This window comes from Gorilla gorilla, chromosome 10 (genome assembly GCF_029281585.2).
Source record: "Gorilla gorilla gorilla isolate KB3781 chromosome 10, NHGRI_mGorGor1-v2.1_pri, whole genome shotgun sequence".
Lineage (NCBI taxonomy): Eukaryota > Metazoa > Chordata > Mammalia > Primates > Hominidae > Gorilla > Gorilla gorilla.
The window spans coordinates 96,472,734-96,495,455 of NC_073234.2; the positions used below are offsets into that span (position 1 = coordinate 96,472,734).

Genomic DNA, 22,722 nt, shown 5'->3' on the forward strand with positions numbered 1-22,722 from the left:
GGATGGTTGTAGATGTGTGGTGTTATTTCTGAAGGCTCTGTTCTGTTCAATATGTCTCTGTTTTGGTACCAGTACCATGCTGTTTTGGTTACTGTAGCCTTGTAGTATAGTTTGAAGTCAGGTAACGTGATGCCTCCAGCTTTGTTCTTTTGGCTTAGGATTGTCTTAGCAATGCAGGCTCTTTTTTGTTCCATATGAACATTAAAGTAGTTTTTTCTGATTCTGTGAAGAGAGTCATTGGTAGCTTTATGGGGATGGCAATGAATCTATAAATTACCTTGGGCGGTATGGCCATTTTCACAATATTAATTCTTCCCATCCATGAGCACGGAGTGTTCTTCCATTTGTTTGTGTCCTCTTTTATTTTGTTGAGCAGTGGTTTGTAGTTCTCCTTGAAGAGGTCCTTCACATCCCTTGTAAGTTGGATTCCTAGGTATTTTATTGTCTTTGAAGTAATTGTGAATGGGAATTCACTCATGATTTGGCTCTCTGTTTGTCTGTTATTGATGTATAGGAATGCCTGTGGTTTTTGCACATTGATTTTGTATCCTAAGATTCTGCTGAAGTTGCTTATCAGCTTAAGGAGATTTGGGGCTGAGATGATGGGGTTTTCTGAATTTGCAATCATTCATCTGCAAACAGGGACAATTTGACTTACTCTTTTTCTAATTGAATACCATTTATTTCTTTCTCCTGCCTGATTGCCCTGGCCAGAACTTCCAACACTATGTTGAATAGGAGTGGTGAGAGAGGGCATCCCTGTCTTGTGCCAGTTTTCAAAGAGAATGCTTCCAGTTTTTGCCCATTCGGTATGATATTGGCTGTGGGTTTGTCATAAATAGCTCTTATTATTTTGAGATACATCCCAACAATACCTAGTCTATTGAGAGTTTTTAGCATGAAAGACTGTTGAATGGTGTCAAAGGCCTTTTTTGCATCTACTGAGATAATCATGTGGTTTTTGTCTTTGGTTCTGTTTATGTGATGGATTACGTTTATTGATTTTCGTATATTGAACCAGCCTTGCATTGCAGGGATGAAGCCAACTTGATCATGGTGGATTAGCTTTTTGAAGTGCTGCTGGATTCGGTTTGCCAGTATTTTATTGAGGATTTTTGCATCGATGTTCATCAGGGATATTGGTCTAAAATTCTCTTTTTTTGTGTCTCTGCCAGGCTTTGGTATCAGGATGATGCTGGCCTCATAAAATGAGTTAGGGAGGATTCCCTCTTTTTCTATTGATTGGAATAGTTTCAGAAGGAATGGTACCAGCTCATTTTTGTGCCTCTGGTAGAATTTGGCTGTGAATCTGTCTGGTCCTGGACTTTTTTTTTGATTGGTAGGCTATTAATTATTGCCTCAATTTCAGAGCCTGTTGTTGGTGTTTTCAGGGATTCAAATTCTTCCTGGTTTAGTCTTGGGAGGGTGTATGTGTCCAGGAATTTATCCATTTCTTCTAGATTTTCTAGTTTATTTGCATAGAGGTGTTTATAGTATTCTCTGATGGTAGTTTGTATTTCTGTGGGATCGGTGGTGATATCCCCTTTATCATTTTTTATTGCATCTATTTGATTCTTCTCTCTTTTCTTCTTTATTAGTCTTGCTGGCAGTCTATCTATTTTGTTGATCTTTTCAAAAAACCAGCTCCTAGATTCATTGATTTTTTGAAGGAAATTTTGTGTCTCTATCTCCTTCAGTTCTGCTCTGATCTTAGTTATTTTTTAATCTCATTTCTTTCAGAGGACAGAAAATTTGTGGGCATCTTCCAGCAACACTGTAAAGTGAGACTGGATTATAAAGTTACTGAATTATTGGTAGTGTGGGCCTTGGTTGACTGTCATTTTTATTCAGCTGGCACAATTCAAGATGCTGAAGTCACAGCTTTGGCTATGCCTAGCTATTCTCATTGGTCTCTCTCAGTGTGGTACCTTAAATGATGTACCCAGTAATGTGATCATGAAGCATGGTCGCTTTCTACAGGGGTTGCACTCTGAGATGTTTGGATATAACTTTCCAATTTTTGTCTTTTTTTTTGAGTTCTGTATATGATTCAAGTTCATGATTTTTATTACTTTGGTGTATCTTTCTCATAATCTTCTGCTAGCGTCTTTGAAGTTCTTGAAACATAGCACTCAATTATAGAGTTTGCAATATAAAGTAGAATAAAACACTAAAATCGTGGTTTTTTTTTCTTTCTGTCTTTCACCAGATCCCTTAACCTTCACCACACCTGTCCCCATCTATACAGAGGAAGTGAATAAATAGAAAAGAGAAAAACGGCCAGGATTCAGAATTCTTTAAACTTGTCCAGAAAGTAGGAGAGACAAAAATGAAAGGAGCCATAAATAGACATGTGACCTAATTTCTTCTCCCAAGCCTCCTCTGTTCATTGTGTTGGACAGTCACATTCAAAGGCAAGCCATGGTCCTTCCAATTGCCCACCATGCCCCTACAGGCCCTTTGGCCCCCTGACCTGATCGACAACTGTCTTTTCACTTGTTTCTCCTCCAGGCCCCTGGTTTCCTTGCTGTTCCTTGATCGCATCACATATGATCTCCTTTACCTCTTACATGTTTGTATTTCACTGATGTTCTCTTTGTCTGAAATAGTACATTCATAGATATCCACTTTTTTTCAACCTTCTACTTGTCTTACAAAACTGTTGCTTTCTTAATGAGCTCCCGGTGAGAATTACATCCACCCCTTCCCCTGCACTCTGAATCCTCTTTACTCTGCTCTACTTCCCTCCTCCATATGATTGAAGATTTTTTACCACAATAGATAATTTACTTATTTATTGTGTTTATTGCTTATTGTGAGTATTTTCTCTGCTAAATTATAAGTACTTGCAGGGTAGAGATTATTGTCTTGTCTTGTTTACTTATCTGATGTATCTGAAAACAGAGTCTGACATATAATAGATACTTAATATATATATTTTAAGTAAAAGAATGTTGAACTACTTATTGGTTAAGATCTGGGAGTACTTCCCACAGCCCTCTATAATTGCCCATGGGAAGGATTCTTGCAATAAATTTTATCATGTGTGGGCTTGTAATCTGTTTTGTCTTTATTGCTAGAAAGTACAAAAACATGTTACGGGGAAGAGACATTTATATGTTGAGGTCTCAAAAACAGGAAAAAAAAGAACTGTGTATGTTATATCCAAATACAGAGGAAAGTCATTTTGTATAATAATTAGTGTAAAAAAAAAACTATAAAGGCAGTAGAAAGAGCAAATAATATGAGGTCGGAAGACCTGTGATCGTGTCCTGTTACAGCATTTGCTAGTTCTCTGACCTTGGTTAGCTGTTTATTAGCTCTGAACCTTATTACCTTATCTTTAGGTGTAAATAATAATATAGTAGAATTTGTCTTATTTGCTTTATTAGTGTTTAGTGATATGTTTTCTTTATTAATATATACTTGCTTCCTTTAACAGTTACCCAACATCTATCTAAATTTGTAATTATTTTGTTTTTCTGTTCACCTGACAGATTCACCTTTTGCAATATATAGGCTCTACAGGGACAATTCTGTGTCTTTCTTTTATTAGTGTTACGTTCCCAACTCTTACATACTATGTCTGGTATATAATAGTTGCTCAGTAAAAATGTTGTGACATGAATGGTTAAGCAATCTTAAGTCATAAAGTTTATGTGACATAATAATAGTAGGTTGGTTTATAATCAATGATTATAATACAATTGTTATTACTCTCACCATCTAAAGCATTATCATCATCATCAAATATGTGTTACTCAGGCTCCTCTAATCTACTACCAAGCAGGTGATCAGCTTCTAGTATTACTGCCTTAAGTTAGAAGTTTGGTGAAATAATACAAAAAAACACTTTACTGATTTAATGGTCTTGGCATAGGTCTCCAAGCTGGCTGGTGTCTTGGTCAAGCATGGCATCAAGAAAGGTGACACTGTGGTTATCTACATGCCCATGATCCCACAGGCGATGTATACCATGTTGGCATGTGCAAGGATAGGTGCCATCCACAGTCTCATATTTGGAGGATTTGCTTCCAAAGAACTAAGTAGTCGCATTGATCATGTAAAGGTAAGTGCTTTATTTTGGGAAATCAAGTAGTAGCTACCTATAATTTAGTCATATTTATCTGTGGATGAATCATCTGAGAATGATCTATACTTGTTAGATCCTCCCTTCAAATAGGATGGTTGATATATACTTTTCCTAGAAATCATTATATTAAATATCAAAAGACGCCTACATGCGTATGTTTATTGCAGCTTAATTTACAATTTCAAAGACATGGAATCAACCTAAGTGAGCATCAACTGAAGAGTGGATAAAGAAAATGTGATATATATAATATATTATATATTATAATATACTTTATATATCACATTATATATTATAATATATATTATATGTCACATTATATATAATATATAATACAATACTTAAATACATATAATATATAAATATATATAATATATATAATATTATAATAATATATAAAATAAAATATATACACACACACACACCATGGAATACTTCTCAGCCATAACAAAGAATAAAGTAATATCTTTTGTAGCAAATTGGATGGAACTGGAGACCATTAGCTTAAGTGAAACAACTCAGGAACAGAAAACCAGATACTTCATGTTCTCACTGTTAAGTGGGAGCTAAGCTATGTGTATGCAAAGACATATAGAGTGGTATAACGGACATTGGAAACCCAGAAGGGGGATAAGGGATGAAAAACTACCTATTGGATACAATGTACACTATTTGGGTGACAGGTACCCTAAAAGTCCAGACTTCAAGCTATTTAAATAAATACATAAATAAAATGTTTTTTATTTCACATACACCTGTTAATCACACATTTGTTTTAAAGTCAGTCCTATGTGAAAGACATCTTGCTAGGTGCCTTGAGGAATATAAACTATAAGATAAGGTGTCCGCTTTCCAACTTAGCTTGTCATATATTTGGGTGTATAAGACATACAAGAAAAGGACTAATAACTAATTTTTTCATTCAACATATATTTTATTAAGCTCCTGCTATGTTCCTGATACTGTCTTTGCAACTGGGTAATAAGTAATACTTATCAAATGGATAGGACATATAACTAGTTAAAAATCCATATACTTCCAGGAAGTATATATGTTTGAATGGGGTACAAAAATAACAATTTAGTGAGTCTGTTGTGAAATATCATTGAGCTATTTAATCTAAAACAGCACAGTGTCTGGCATATGGTACACATTTAAAAAATGTTAACTATTATTAATCTATGAATTTAGTGCAGGAGTTAGGAAAATTTTAATGGTAATTGACCAGATAGTAAATATTTTAGGCAGTATGGATAACATGATCTCTATTGCACCTATTCAGCTTTGCTGCTGTAGCACAAAAGCATCCTTAGACAACATTTACATGATAGGTGTGTATTTTTCAATAATATTTTATAGAAACAGGCTGTGTGCCGGGTTTGGCTCACAACCATAGTTTGCAGACCCCTGATTTAGAGGAAGGGGCATTTTCTTTCAGTCGGGGTGGCCAAAGAAGGCTTCCTGAAGGAGGTGAGATTTGAGTTAGATCTTGGCTAAGATTCAGCTAGTTGAAGAGAATGACATAGTAGGATCCAAAAAGGCAGAAAAAGAATCTTGAGTCAAGCAGTAGAGACAGGAAATGGTAAAATTCATTTGGAAGGACAGTAAGTAGACCAATGTGACTAAAAGGTGAGAGAAGGTGAGCTTGCAAGGGCAGGTTTTGTCTGAACTGGATTCTGTTAATGAGTAAAAGTTTTTGAACAGGCAAGTGTCATGTTTTAAACAATGTTAAGAAGAGGCAGGTCTTGCAGTATGTAAGTGGGAGTGAAGCTGGAAGCTGTAATAAAAACCTTTGATAGGTGGTCTGTTTGTGAAACAGTGGGCAATATGAAGGGGAAAAAGGACTCTGGGAAGATTAAGGAAGGAAGGTGCTTATCAGAGCAACAGATTGTTGACCCTTAGAGTTTTACAAGCCCAAGATGAGGCATTCTTAATGGGAAGAGAGCTAATATATACTGAAGGCCCCCTGAGTACTAGGTATAGAGTGAGGCTTTGCATATCTCACTTTATCTTGTAATAGATTAGTTATTAAAACAAGAAAGCTGATTTTGGACAAACCATCTGGGTCCTTTTTTATCTTTTTTTTTTTCTTTTTAAACATGTTGAGTTAATGCCTATGAAGAAAATCTAGGGAAAAAATATCAGTCACTGACCTGCAAAAGAAACTGTAAAAAATTTTGATAAGATATAGGGAAATTACAATATGTAAAACAATAAGGATTTAAAAAACTTATGGTGTACCACTGAAGGAATTTTCATCCATCACACACACACACACACACACACACACACACACACACACACACACCCCTAATACTCCTTTGTTAAGGGGTTTATGCAATAAATGCTTTTATGGACAAGGCAGTTGGGCAGGTCAAATGTAAGGAGAGAAGATGGAGATATATATATATATATCTGAGATAGTTGGGTAAAATTAGTGTGTAGTTGAAATTAGGAATGATTTTGATGTCATGATCTTCAAATAAATAGGCTAAAGAAAAAGTTTTATTTTAACAGAAGAAGATGGAAAGGATGTATTCTAACAAGTCAGTCTAGACTCAATAAGATCTCCCATAAGACTGTTAATAGAAATGTGAAAGGAATTATTTTTTCAGAGGAAGAGTCTAATTTTGACTTTATTAAATTATTCAAGCTTTGATATATTCTATATATGCTACTAATTTGATATGTAGCTTGCTTTTGTTTATTCAGAATTCTAAGGAATGCTATCTAGAGCTATTTTTGTGAGTATTATAGACATTAAAATGTGAATTATATTCAAATGTCTGACCTTTAAAAATATAATAAAAGGAAACAAGACTTTCTGCTTTTTTCTTCCTTTTTGTTTTAAGGCAGCTTGATATGGTGGAAAGAGGTTCTGCAACCAGACAGAACTGGCCTTCCTTCTGCCTTCGCCACTTGTAACCTGGGGCAAACTATGTAATTGCACTGAGCCTCCGTTCCATGAATATTAAATTATATTCAAAAAGCAGGAAATACTATATATGCATATATTTAGCACAGTATAAAACTTTCCTAGATGAAATGTATTATAACTAAAAATCAGAATTCAGGAATACATGCAATACTTTGGGCCAATTATCTGCCTTCCGAATAACTTATTATGTGTCTCTTTTGCTTTGGATTTCTTGGTGAAGAAACAATGTACTTAAAAATATGAGGACTTATTTTTCTGCAAATTAATGAGTTCCACAAACGTTTACTGAAAGCTCATGACACGCCAAGCACTGTGCTAGGTATAGGAAACACAAAAATAAATGACATCCAAACTTGGCCTTATAGAGCTTACTGTGCAGTAATAGAGATGTATGAACACTGACTATAGCTGAACATTTGAGGCATGTCCAGAATGTACTGAAAAGAGAGGTTAACATAAGCTGTGGTTCCCACCAGGGATACATTTTGCCTACACCTGTGTTTATCTTGAAGAATGACTTAACAAGTTGGCAGGTAAAGAGTATAAAGTGTATCTTAAGGACAGGGGCGGGTCTAGGCTTTGTGGGGCTTGAAACTTTAATCATTTGGGAGCCTTTTTAAGAAAATAATATAATGTAATATTTGGTGAACATGAATATATATTTAGAATGAGAAAAAATTATTACAAATTATTGGAGATTTGGGTCTTTTTCTGCTGTAATCTCTTTAGGCATTTAGAAGAGAAATATATAGAAAACCTATGAAATGCTACTACAACCTCAGCAGCAGCCAGCTCTTATTGGGGCCTTTGCAAGTAAGGGGCCTCAAGATTTGCATTGTACTAGTTTATGGCAAATCCACCTGGCTTAATGGATTATTTGAAAGGGATTTATACATTTCATACATATGAGTCAAAAACATCATTGAGTATGCAGTTTTGAACAGGTAAGTGAGATTTGTGTAGAAGTGATTAAGTCTATAACAATTACAAAGGGTTTACTGGTTTTCAGACCATTCAATAGAAAACAGAAACATTCAGACATTTCTTTAGAAATGTTGAATTGCCAGTCTGCAACTAAAATATTGCGATTACCTAATTAACATTGTTAAAGCTTTCTCTCCATTATTATTTTTTAATTGTAGCCCAAGGTGGTTGTTACAGCATCATTTGGCATTGAACCTGGAAGGAGGGTAGAGTACGTACCACTTGTAGAAGAAGCGCTAAAAATAGGACAACACAAACCAGACAAAATTCTCATTTATAATCGTCCAAATATGGTAATCTGAATATTGAATTTGGTTCTTGCTTATGGTAGTATGCTAAGAATGAGTTTAGTTTTTACCATTTAAAAGACACATTTGATTTATAAGCTATTAAGTATACTGCTGAATGTTATTGTTATTTCTAAAAAAAATATGAATAAGACTTACTGACTTCATGAAAATCTAGCTTAAAACCAAAAGACTGAAACACAGAAAGATGTGTGAGATTAATGAATTGGATTCTATGTATATTGCTATTGTTGTGCTTTTTATTAGCTCAGATTATATTAGCAATAATAATAACAAACACGAAGTGACTGCTTACCATATGATTTTTAAGACATTCTACTAATGAATATATATATATATATAATTATTATTATTATTATTATTATTTTTTTTTTTTGAGACGGAGTCTCACTCTGTCGCCCAGGCGGGAGTGCAGTGGCCGATGTCCGCTCATTGCAAGCTCCGCCCCCTGGGTTCATGCCATTCTCCTGCCTCAGCCTCTGGAGTAGCTGGGACTACAGGTGCCTGCCACCACACCCGGCTAATTTTTTGTATTTGTAGTAGAGACAGGGTTTCACCGTGTTAGCCAGGATGGTCTCGATCTCCTGACCTCGTGGATCCGCCTGCCTGGGCCCCCCAAAGTGCTGGGATTACAGGTGTGAGCCACCGCGCCCGGACATATTTTTTAATCTTCCTGGTAACTCTATTAACTAGATGATAATATTATTACTATTTTAATAAAAGAAGACTCCAGTGAACATGGAGATAAACTAACTTGCTCAGTTTGAAAGTGCCAGAGTCAAGATGCGAATGCATGCACTCTGACTGTATGCTTAATCCCTCAGCTATCCTGACTCTTGGAGTGGTGTGATTAATTTGCATGCAAGTATCTTCTTAAAATTTTGAAGAGTATTTAGGCCAGAAATAAAACTATGCTTAGGAAAACAAAACATGAATATTCTAAGTAGATAAATTATTCTGTGATCCATGAAGGAAGGGAGAACAGTATAAGATATCAATGAATACAATTTACCGTACTTTTCCTGTAACTTTGAACTCATGATCACCTTACTTCTTCACCCAAGCAAATCTCTAGCTATTTATGATAAGAACAACTTGGGTTTCTAGCAGATTAAATTTTTTTTTTTTGCAGAAGTGAAATTGCAAGACTGCAAAGAATCATGTGCAATTTGTAGAACTCTTGACAAGTTTTCTTTGAAAATACTTAAATGACAAGATATGAGAACAGAGTGTTAAAAATATGTCATTTTGAATACCACCTAGCAATTCCCATTACCACATTAAATTCCTGTGTAAAGTTTTAGTAGTCTGTGGTTCATGAACTGCTGCACTTAATGATTTTTAATGTTCTTATGATCTTGAAGAAGAATTTTAAGTTTCTTTCAGAAGACCTCAAGCACTTTTTTTAAAAAAGCTTCTTTGCTGTTTAAATCAGGTAATGCAAAATCAGTAATATAGAAGGCTTTGGGTAAGAACAGTTTAGAGGAATGGCAGGAACACACACACAATGTATGCATATTTGAGTATATGTGTGCTGTTTACATTCATATGTAATTTGTTCAGAACTGATGATGTACTAAGTTCTAGGCCCAATGCTAAGTACTTCCAAATATTTTTTCTTATTTAATTCTAACAAACAAATGAAATAGATGCTGTTTCTAGCCTTATTTTGGAGATAAAGAAACTGAGTAATGGAAAGGTCATAGCCCAAAGTCACGGCTACTAAGTGGCAGAACCAGGATTTAAACTCCAGTTTAATGATTTGTAACCAACAAGATATATGCTATTTCTTTCACTATAAACACATTGGATATGTGCAAGTCTCTTCTCTTTTCTTCTTAATAGAGATTAACTGCCTGCTCCCCTCCAATAACTAGCTTACTTTCTCAGCTTCTCTCTTTTTCTGCAGGCCCTTTCCTCTATTGTGATATAGATGAGGGCTGTAGAAATCTCTTGTTCTTTCTATTAGACCTGCTGTTTTGTCAGTAACTAAGCCCAGTGGAATGGCTTTGCTTTGAATTTAGAGAGACACAAATTATGAGGCTCAGTGGTGTGTCTTATTAACCAGGATTGCATTTCTGTAAGAGGAGGTAAAACTTGGCTGCCACACCTAAGCCTCAGGCAAACAATGATGGAATCAAAGGATATTGCATCAATCACCCCTATGCTCTCCCAATACCGCCTTTTAAGAATTATAAGAATTAGGAAAGACATATCTATAGAAGTAAATGCATATATGTGAAAATGTTTTTTTCCTCTCTTTGTCAGATCTCCTTTGCACATACCTCTGTTTCTTAGCCTGAAGAATAACCATTTATTGAAGTCCTAATTTCATTAGAATCCTATAAAAATTATCAACCTGTAATTATTTTTGTGATCCTCAATTTGATGTTTGTATTTTGCAGTGTGATGATTTTTATAGATCTCTGTGTTGTCAAAAGTTTGATAATTTGCAATTAGTTGCTTTTATCCATTGTATAAATAGAAATGGAAACGTACGATTTGGTCATAGCCAACTATTTTATTTATCTAAATGGCAGAGCCAGTACCTATCAGAGTGGGGCTGGAGAAAGCAGTTTGGCCTGAAACTTCAACTTGATAAAGGGTCTTCGATTCAGCTATAAATGTGTTAGCTATAAATGTGTTTATTCATACAGGTATCATATTCATACAGGCATCATATTTGTGATATTATATTGAAGTATTAATTGGTAAATGTACCTATTTAAATATATGAACAGTTTTTACAACCCTGATTAATGTATTAAGCAGCCTAGAAAATGGAAGTGGCTTGTCTTTTCTAAATTTTTCAATCTTTGGGCTTATCTCAGGAATCACTTTAATGAAATGGTTACATACATCTCTAGATGGTAGATCTCATTAACTTTCATTGAGTGTTATATAACATTGCTTGTGCTTGTGCTAACATGTTTGCCAATTATAAACTTCCTGATGTGTGATCTTGAGCTCAGCTAACATCTAAGAAAAAAACTAGGCTTTTAATGGGCATTAACTCTACTTCAATAGCTGTAATTCCCCATCAGAGTAACTTTTCCATCAGCCACTTCCCTGCTTTTCACCCATCTGGCCATTTCATTGTCACTGTTTTTAAAGAAGTCTATTTAATTTCTTTAAAGGAGTATCTGTTTAACTCATGACTCTATTATCACAAAGTTTACTAGAAGGAGGAAAACTTGGATCGTATTTTAGATATATCACAGACTCTGACTAAATTTCAAAACTGGATTTTAGTCTTCAAAAAGCAATAGTAGAATTCTTCCCTACTCCTGAAGAAGAATTAATGTTTTCTTATTTGGAAAGGTAGCTGTGGTATTACTCCTAAAGGCCATTGTATGAAGAGAAATTTTAATAGCTTAGTTGACACATCATTGTAAAGATAATAAATGCAAAATAAAATAAATAGGCTATGAAAAATAAAAATTAGTTTATAAAGTTATTAGTGTACATACATCTATAAAAACATGAAATGTTATTTAAGCCATGAGTGTTGATGGAAACATTACTGCATTATACTGAATTTCTAAAGGATATCTCTAGATTTAAATGAAACATGCTTTTTTGTCAGTTTAGTTGAAGTGAATATAAAACTTTTGGACTTTTTATAAACATTTATGTTAAATCACGAACTTGAGCTTTTTAGTCATAAATCTGATGTTTAGTGCCATATAGGCCTAGATTTTCAGTCAGATGCTCAGACTTAAATAGATTTAGCTGCTTTTTGTTCTCTTGATTTAATCTCCTTATTACAGTACATATTCTTATATTTTTGCTGTGTAGGAGGCGGTTCCTTTGGCTCCTGGTCGTGACCTTGATTGGGATGAAGAGATGGCAAAAGCCCAGTCACATGACTGTGTTCCTGTTCTTTCAGAACACCCACTGTACATTCTTTACACATCTGGCACAACGGGGTTACCTAAGGTACTCACTCTCTTAGAGATAACTATCTATAGCAGTAGATTTACTTTACCAAGAATGTTTGATCACTGACTGGAAATGTTTGCAGACTTTACTTTGAAGTTTAGAGAGTTACTTCATTTGCTTTTATTTTTTTTTCCTGTGCCCAGTCTAGAGTGCAGTGGCGTGATCTCACCTGACACAGTTACTCCATATCTTAAAGAGATTTTGTGTTTAGTGCTAAATATAAAAACATTTATTATTTAACATCAAATATTTTGCTCTCATTTCTTCCAGAATTGTCTCAAATGCTAGAAATATACAATTGCTTTAGTAGATGTTTGATTGAATATCAGTTGGTTTAATAACATTATATAAAAATATATTTTAAATAAAATATTTTTATTCTTTTAGATTGAGGTATAAGTTTCATGCAGTATAGAATTGATTTTTTGATCTAGGGGAATTCAATTATTTATTATGAATGTGATTTTGAGAATTGGCCTAGGCAGTTTGAACAGAGGCAATTTATCCAAAGTATTGAACTATTTGATTTACAGCATGGAAGACACTCAAGGATTTTTAAATCTGTTTACCATGAAATGTGTTTTTACAAAGCAAAGTTGAAAGCATCAATATTCATTGATGTGTCAAATAGCAACAAATACCACTTTTGCCTGGTATCTCCAAATAACACTGTTTCTTCATAGACCCTTATAAAAGATAACAGTATCATTTTCCTTACTCATCTTTATTAGGTGGTTTAATATTCATTGCATTGTAGAATTTTAGTAGGGGATGGGACTTTCATAATCATCTCTTCCTTGAGGACAGTGGCTTCTTTATTACTGTTAGATTACTGTAGCATCAGTGTTCTGAAAACTTCATTTCTTAATCTTCTTAGAATAGTGGTTCTATTTGATTAGTTAGCTTTTTAAAAGGAAATTTAAGATGTTCCATATAAACCTTGCTTGTGAAAAGGAACACTTTTGGTAGGGGAATATATTCTCTCTGAGGACACAGGTTATGTTTTAGTATATTTTGGTCTACCATTGTGCTGTATGTAGTTGGTGCTCAATAAATTTTTGTTGAATTCATACGTAGATGCATGCACATAAAGATATTTGTTTCATTGTAGAATTGAAGCCTTATGATTTTGTTGCAACTCTAGTGACTTGAAAAATATTTCTGCATATTGAAGATTGGAAGATTTATTTATTGAAGCATGCCATATAATCTGCTCGACATAATTCTCAACCTCCACTTTTTCCAGTTCTGCCTTGCACACTAGCCACCTGGAGTCCAACTGAACATTTGGCTATAAAATAAGAGGGGACTCAGCAAAGTTATGATATAATATAAAAGTATCAACATGAGAGAAAACTCCTGACCCTGAAAACACAGTATAACTTAATTTTTAAAAAATTTAGTTTCTTAAAAGCCTGAAGAAATCTTATAAAAACATTTGTGCTACCTCAAGACTTTAAGTCACTGAAATTCACTGTGACCTGGAATGGGATCTTACGGGAGGGGCAGAAGAAAAGGTTTTCAGAAATTAAAAGCTGACTTGCCAGTGTAGTAGAAATCAAATAAAAGCAATACACAGAGCATTATATTGAAAAGTGGTTCCAAATAAGGATGGACCCTAGCTATTCCAGGTTTTCTTTTTTTTCTTTTCTTTTTCTTTTTTCTTTTTTCTTTTTTTTTTTTTTTTTTTGAGACAGTCTCCCTCTGTTGCCCAGGCTGGAGTGCAGTGGCGCGATCTCGGCTCACTGCAAGCTCCACCTCCCGGGTTCACGCCATTCTCGTGCCTTAGCCCCCCGAGTAGCTGGGACTACAGGCGCCCGTCACCACGCCTGGCTAATTTTTTTTTTTTTTTTTTTTTTTTTTTTGTATTTTTGGTAGAGATGGGGTTTCACTGTGTTAGCCAGGATGGTCCTAATCTCCTGACCTCGTGATCCACCCGCCTCGGCCTCCCGAAGTGCTGGGATTACAGGCATGAGCCACTGCGCCCGGCCCAGGTTTTCTCTGAGAGGTTCTTTTCTGGATTCCTTTCAGTGCCTAAATGGAAGATCCTTTGATATTTCTATCATCCTCATTTTCCTCCTAATGTACCATCCTGAGACAATCTATTTCAATAAATTTGAGAGGGCTTGAATTGTGTGGAGATTTCTGCATCACAGTGAATTTGACTCAATATAATGTATTTGTATTGAGTGCTCAACAGATACAACTATGAGTAAAGTACAGTCCTTCTAGTCTAGTGGGATTGAACTAGGTATGAACATAGGTGATGCAAGATAGAAGGTGATCCTTTAGTTGGGAAGATAGGTGACTACACACAATGGAGACAAAGAAATTAGTTTTCAGGCTGTTTAATTAGTTTGGGACTTTACAAAGGACAGCATGCTTAATAGGGAGGAATCAGATTTGGTTCAAAGTTAGGAGTCTAAGACTTTGAGAACATATGAGGGTGCTTTTGAATATTCATTGAAATAGAATCAGAAGGATGGTTGGAGGCTAGGGAAACTAAAAGTCTTTGACATGCTCATCATGATGTGTCTTCAGGACATTTAACACGAAGATGCCCAGTCAAGAGTTGGTAATTAGAGTCTGAGCCCAAGAGTTACACATATGGGGTTGGAGATAGACCCTTGTAGGTCACTGGGGTACAGGACTGGTGATTAAATTGTGTGCGTGAGTGGGCTTTGCAAAGTTAACACATACAGAATGGCAAAAGAAGGTAGTTATCTCTTTAGGTCCCTCTTCCTTCCAGTGGACTTTAGGGTTGAAATTGCTTTAAATTTTACATTACCAACAGACCTTCATGGCACTTATTTTAACCTATCTTATAGATATTAGTTTTTATGGCACTTATTTTAACCTGTCTTATACATATTAGTTTTTATTTATTTACTTTTATAACAATGAATGTTCTCTGAGGTCTTAGAATATACATTATCCTTTTTGGATCCACTGTAGCACTAACGTTAAAATTTGACCCAGGTAGAGCAGAATATTTGTTGAATGATCTCTTACTTCTCTAGTAAGTCAGCTTCTTGGACACCTCCTTATTCATACAATTCTCGTTTCATTTTTCATAGGTATAATCAGGATTAATAGTACCTAAAATCTTAATATGGGATCCACAGAATGTAAGTATAGGAAAAATAAACACACATGCATTAATGGAGCATTTAGATATAAATATGATGTCATCATATGGTTTGTTTCCTCAATCCTTGATCTTCATGAGGAAAAATAATGTTGTGAGCTCATAAAACTATTCTGCCTAAAAATGCTTGTTTCTCAAATATAAAACACACATAAGGCAGTCTGTTCTTTGGTTAGAATTTGTAGATACATTTAAAGCATATTTGCATATCAGCATTTGCCAACCCTGGAGTTGTCAAGTTGCTGTATGACAGGTTAATCTGTTAGCTGCTGTAAATATTCCAGCAACCACATCTGAACTTCTTTGCATACATTTCTGTTTTGTTGTGGGCTTCTATTCTGTTTGGTCTGGGTGCCTATATTTGAGATAGTTCAAAGCACTACATGATAAAAGAATCCCTCATCTGGATGAGATGTCCTTTTAGGTATGGGAGATTTAGTGATTATAATATTTATCTTGTTCAGTTTGATATCATAAAGGGATCATGATAATAAAAAAAGGAAAAATGTTCAGTGTCAAAAGAGAACAGGGGGAAAGAAATCAAAAGGAAAAGATTGAAAAGAAAGCATGACAAGAAAGTGGTAGATAAGGCCTTTTGTCCTGATGGGCACTTACTTCCTGCTCCAGAAAAAAAAAAAGAGTGAAAGTCAAATAAAAAACAGCAGTGAACTTTTTTGTTTGATCTTTGGTACGCTCTTGCAGTTAAAGTGCTGAACTGGTTGCACCCTTGCCCCTTAGCTCACAGTTGTTCAGATCGACAAAAAATTATACTACTGCCAAAATATCCTCCATGGACATAGCTTCAGAATCATCTGAAAACCTGTATCAAGATATGTCATGTTTGATGAAATATCCTGAATAGAAACTTTTTATGCCTTCTAAGAAGATTCAAGATTCACTAAGTTCTACAAGTGTCAAGGGTTCCTCCTGAACAAAGAGTGTTTGTTAAAATAATTGCATTGTTCACACAGGTTTATACACTCAACTGTTCACTCATTTAGACAGTCAACAAATGTATTAAATGCCTATTCTATCCCAGACACTGTGCTGAAGATACAAAGATGTTGTCCTCACTGTGCTCAAAGTGGTGGAGAAGGCACAGCACTAGGTGGGGATATCAGTCCTCTGATGAGGTTTGCAGGCCCTGAGGGCTGTGAAAGAGGACCTGAAAGACATTTGACACAGATAACAGGATGGGGTGAGACTTCCCAGAAGAGGTGGTATTTTTGCAATGTCTTGAAGTACTCCTGGTGAAGGCATTGGAGTTCATCAGGTTTAGAAAAGGGGTGGAGGCTTACTCTCGAAAAAGGGGATGCCATCTGCCAAACCACTATCAAAACAAGGTTTAGTGCTGACGTGTTAGATCTTTTAAACAATCAGAACCATTCATTTTTTTCTCTGACACCTGCCATCTTCTGGTGATGGGTTTCTTTTCTTTCCTTCAAATAAAATTTATTTTCCCCCTTTATTGTTTCTTGTCAGGCTGAATTGATACACACACACACACACAAACGCACACATGTATATATATACATACATATACATAAGCATATAAATATGTACACATGCATGGATACATGCATATGTTTACCTGTGTGTATGTGAATAGACATTTTACATATGTAAATATATATATATATTTGCCTTGTATGATTCTTTATTACAAAATAAATGATAGAGGGACTTAATGTACGAAATAGGAAGTTTTGTCATGTACTCTAAGCTTTTCTACTCTCAGTATTTTGGGATTTGCCTGTCAGATATTTAAAGACCATTAAAAAAACTTATATTTTTACAATGAAGAATCCCAAATTCTTAATCTTACCACACACTTCAGGCTTCCCTCCTCTTCTACAACACCTATTGTTACAATTGCGTTTTTCTTTTTCAAGCTGTGGCAGCCAAAACTGCACACAACATTTATACCAACATGTTTTCTGTTTTACTTTAATAGCCCCATTTATGACAATCTGTGAGTTTACTTGTCTTCAAAAGTAGCTCAGTAAGCTGGAAATTATAAAGAACTATCTGTGATAACTTTGTGGTCCCATTTCTGAGTAACTAACATTCACCCTTTACTTTTACTTGCACTGATTGAATTTTTTAAACACCATAAACATTGTATTTGTCCCCCACTCCCAAAAGAGAGCACCTTCATATTGCTTCCATTGCTATGTCTGAGATAGGATTCACTTTCATGCCTTTATTCAGGGCACAGAGTGCTAGTCCCATCTGGATATTTTTCAAGTTCCGCAGACATCTTTAAGAATTATGACTGATCCTACCAAAAGATCGGAACAGCATATTGGCAGGTTACAGGGTTTTTATGAGAATATATTAGATCATCTAGTGACTTTACTTTTAAGGTAGGTAGAGTATAAGTACGTAGAGAGGCCAGGCGCAGTGCATCATGCCTGAAATCCCAGCACTTTGGAAGGCCGAGGCGGGCAGATCATGAGGTCCGGCGATCGAGACCATCCTGGCTAGCACGGTGAAACCCTGCCTCTACTAAAAAAAAAAAAAAAAAAAAAAAAAAAGAAAAAATTAGCTGAGCGTGGTGGCATGCCTCTGTAGTCCTGTAGTCCCAGCTACTTGGGAGGCTGAGGCAGGAGAATCGCTTGAACCTGGGAGGCGGAGGTTGTAGTGAGCGAGATCGCGCCACTGCACTCTAGCCTGGGTGACAGAGCAAGACTCCATCTCAAAGGAAAAAAAAGAAAGTGCATATAGAAGGTAATAATAAATAATAGAGATTCGAAATACTAAAATGAAGAAGGTTTGTGTTTTAGGGGTATGCACTGGTATTGAGTATTTTTACTTCATATTCAGATATACTGTAAAAGTGCTATTTTTAGTTTACAACTAAATTTGCTTAGTTATAGTATAATGATTTGTTTTCTGGAGCATAATTTATGTGTTTTCAGAGGCTGAATGGTGTTTCTCTTTTGCATTTTAATTATCATTACCTGGAAAATGTGATTATAAACAGGAAACAAAAATGCTTTATCATCTTATTTTTGTTACAAATTAATATTTATGCTAAAGAAATTCTCTTGAAATGTAACCTTTGTGTTTTTTTTACTTTCAAACCTCTTACAAAAGGTGAACCTGGAGAATATGAAACCATGCATTTCTTTTTTCTGCACCATATCAAATACTCAGAAATTTGAAACTGTATTATCTGAGCATTTGAGAGGCAAGACCAAATTGCAGATCTAGAGTCTAGATTAATAAATGGTAAAAAGATGCTTGATTAAAATTTTTATACTCATTCTTTAAAAAATAAAAGTAAGTGGGTATCAAAGACTAATGAAAAACAGAAATTACGGCTCTTCTCACTCCTTCAGCTTCATTTTAATTGTTTTAAATGAGAATCTTTGATGGCAACCTCTAATTATTTTGACATTTATGCCTTTTGACTGATAGGAGCACAGGGTAAAATAAAAAGCAATAATTGCTAGAACCAAGGAAATAATATTGTTAAAGAGATTTTAAATTTTAGTCTTTACAACTTTTAATGCTTTTTCACGCATGTTCTCATTTTTAAGTCTCCTTTTTTTGGTCAGATGGGCTTAAGTATTCACTAATTTACAGACAAAGTGACATTGGTAAATGTCGTTTGAAGAAGTACTCATCTGAGAGGTAAATAGAAATTTGTCAGCTTATCCTTTACATTTATGTTTCAGGTTTTACAATTGAATTACTACTCAGTTATGTCTTCCCTCACCTTTTATTTCTTGTCATCATTTCTAGTCAATGCATCTTACCCTCTGTACCATATGGTCTAACATTTACCTAGTTTTAATAATATTTAGAGTTATTGATAAAAATGGGTTCTAAATGCAGGGACATGTAGGATGGAGAGAAAATTTTAAAACATTTTTAATTGAAATTATTACTGATATTAAGTATCACCATCTGCCATAACACATGGACAGCATATTGTCTACAAAAGCTACTTTTTCTAGTCTGTAAAATGAATAGTTTTTATAAAGTGTTTGCAAATTGATTAATATCAGATTCATCAATCTGTTGAGCCATAGGAAAAGATCTTCTCAATAGAACAAACTAGCAAAGTGCATGGAAGATAGGATAGGATACAGTGGAAAAATAACTGTTTCGTTTACATGGGAAGGTGCACGTGTAAAGCCTACTGGCAGGGGGCTTAGAATTTCTAATGTTCCCATGGAGATCAAGAGGGCCAGCTGCATGCTAACCATGTCATACAATCTAGAAAATAGCTCTCAAATACCAACAACACTGCATCTGATATTTGCTAAGAGACCAGGTGTTGTTACAGGTGAATAAAATAATGTTCCACAGCATGATGCCTATGTTTTATTAGTGGCACCTGAGGAGAGCAGCAATGTTAGCAACTAACAGAAAGTCAATTTCTGTTTCATTTTCCTGATTTGTGTATGTGTGTTAAGGTGCAGAGCTATGCCAAAAAGCATAACTAATAGCACAGTTATTGATTAGATCCATGTTTGCCCTTTCATAAAAAACAATTTTTTTTTTGCATAAGAGCAGTTATAATTGTTGTACTAAAAGATGCTTCAAAATACATGTGAGTGGAATATACCTTCTATCTCTTAGCAGGTGTTCACCTACTCATTCTGAGTATTCACTCGGTTATGTCTTATTGGGCCAATGATGATTAATGTTTTTTAAAACAATAAATGAACTTAATTATTAAATTTTCCATTAGTTCTTATTTATGGTGACATTTGTACCCAGTGTTCAAATATTAATCTTTTATTGAGGTTGAATATGTTCCCAGTGTTGGGGAGAGCTACTTGAAACTGATTTGTGAAAACTGTACTACAATGATATAATGATCCCTACTTTTGCCCAAAATGCAATATAAGACAAATTTTTTAACCTTAGATTCAACTCACTGGAATTCAGCCCTAAGAGTTCTAGAGTTCATAACTAAAGAATTGCTCAGCTTTAAAGTGTGCTTGCATGATCCTCAGTGAAGCGTTGTAATGAGATTCCAGTTAGAATATGACTTTGTTTCCTCCAAGCAGCTATTATTATTTAATCATCTTAAGAAATAGAGGTCCTTATGTTAGTCTGCATTTGAGGTGTATAACTACATTTTACCTTTCTTCACTTAAATTTTGTTCTGGAAATACGTCTGAAAATGTAGTGTTGATAATGTGTGGTGCCATTAGAAAAGTATGTATTGCATGTAATTTTGTGAAATCATGTTTTCTTTAGAAGACTAATAATGTTATGTGAGAATAGATTCTAAAGATGGCACTAATGAGGACAAATTATTTTGTGTTGACTATTGAAGGACCCAAATAAATAATGATTCAAAGATAATTTTATAAAAGCCAAAGTAACTTGTAGCTAATATATAAAATACTTTTGACCAGGAACTTTTAAAGTGGATGCTATGAAGATAGAGAGTGTTCTTACACATTGTTTATTGATTTTAATTTCACTTTTTCTCTCCTTAGGGTGTGATTAGGCCCACTGGGGGATACGCTGTCATGCTACACTGGTCAATGTCTTCCATATACGGACTTCAACCTGGAGAGGTAATCGTGGTTTTAAATTTACATTACATGACATTCTCTGAATAAAATATATTCATTTTATTATCTTATTTTTTAGGTGTGGTGGGCAGCTTCTGACTTAGGCTGGGTTGTTGGACATTCCTATATCTGCTATGGACCTCTTCTTCATGGGAACACAACAGTTTTATATGAGGTAATAAAGTAAAATTAATACCACATATAAATTATATTTATTTTATTAAAACTTTTCATGAAGCAGTCCTGAGTAGGATCAGAAAAATTGGGGTGGGGACAGGGGACATTATTATATCTTCTTCCAGTTAAAAATATAATTTTGAAAGGGAAAGGGATATATAGGAAATATTAGCCAGTTATTTAAATTTTGTTTAACAGTCAGAATTAAATTCTGAAGAACATATAAAAACAAGCTTTATATCTATCCCTAACAGATTTCTAGAAATTATTGGCAAACTGATACTGATTTTAGAGTCCTAGAAAATAGTTATCATAAAGCAAGCAATGTAGATTCACCTTTTTTATTTTCATAGGATTAATGGATTTCCAAAGTCATGTTGTCTCAATTTTAAATAAATACTTTCCTTGGTTTCTAATAAAGCTCTGTGTATAAGACATAGGAATATAGACTGACCAGATTTATAGCTGAATAAATAACTGTTTAAAAATTCGATGAATATATCAGTGTCACCTAGGAATAAGATTTCTTTGCATATAGGAAATTTACTTCATATGCCTATTCCATTTAACTTTATCAATGTCTTGTATAAAGACTTAGAAAACATACCTATCAGATCTGTAGAAGATCAAAGTCTTGGAGGGATAACTAATATGGTAGTTTGCTAAATTATCATTCAAAATGGCCTTGGACTTTTGGGACAAATTTAACAAGATGGAAAAATACGTAAATATTTATAGTTCTATATTTAAATTAAAAAATACAGAAATGAAATAGGGAAAACTTGGGTTAGCTGTAGTTTATGTAGCCAAATCTCTGGGTATTATAACATCCATAACTTAAACATAAGCTGTTGGTAGGACTGTTTTTAAAAAATACTTACCATGTGCAATGATGTAATCTTACTTTACTCTTCCACATTTGAAAATTTGTATTCAGTTTAACTGAGATGATAAAAAAATCACTAAATTACTAGAAAGCATCTGAAAAAAGGGAGTAGCATGGAAATAATGTATACAAGAAAGAGGTGGGCTGGGCGTGTTGGCTTATGCCTATAATCCCAGCACTTTGGGAGGCCGAGGCAGGTGGATCACTTGAGGTCAGGAGTTTGAGACCAGCCTGCCAAACATGGTGAAGCCCTGTCTCTACTAAAAATGCAAAAAATAGCCAGACCTGGTGGTGCATGCCTGTAATCCCAGCTACTCAGGAGGCTGAGGCAGGAGAATCACTTGAACCTGGGAGGTAGAGGTTGCAGTGAGCTGAGATCATGCAGCTGCACTCCAGCCTGGGCGACAGAGTGAGACTCCATCTCAAAAAAAAAAAAAAAAAAAAAGGTGAAGAAATTGGGAATGGCTAGTCTGACAAATAATACACTTAAAGTACAGATATTATAAGTATATTTTGATGTTTAAAAAGTTGCTACATATAAATTATGTAGTCTTGAATGCGGAGTTACAGAGGGTTATATTTTGGGAATAATCAGAGACAAATTTAAATGCTTGGCAGTAGAACAAATGGACAACTTCTCAAATATAAGGCTCTCTCTCACATAAGTGTTCTGTCAATACCAGACAAGGATTGTGAAGTAAAG

General features: G+C 34.8%; 1 protein-coding gene across 1 annotated transcript in view; it reads left to right on the forward strand.

Moving 5' to 3' along the window:
- The window catches only part of ACSS3 (acyl-CoA synthetase short chain family member 3), a 178,785-nt gene that overhangs the window by 53,091 nt on the left and 102,972 nt on the right, over positions 1–22,722 (forward strand). The window contains exons 3-7 of the mRNA XM_004053625.4: positions 3,881–4,069; positions 8,174–8,308; positions 12,122–12,262; positions 20,879–20,959; positions 21,036–21,131. Coding sequence (XP_004053673.1) covers positions 3,881–4,069; positions 8,174–8,308; positions 12,122–12,262; positions 20,879–20,959; positions 21,036–21,131 — 642 coding nt within the window. The remainder of the gene's footprint in view (positions 1–3,880; positions 4,070–8,173; positions 8,309–12,121; positions 12,263–20,878; positions 20,960–21,035; positions 21,132–22,722) is intronic.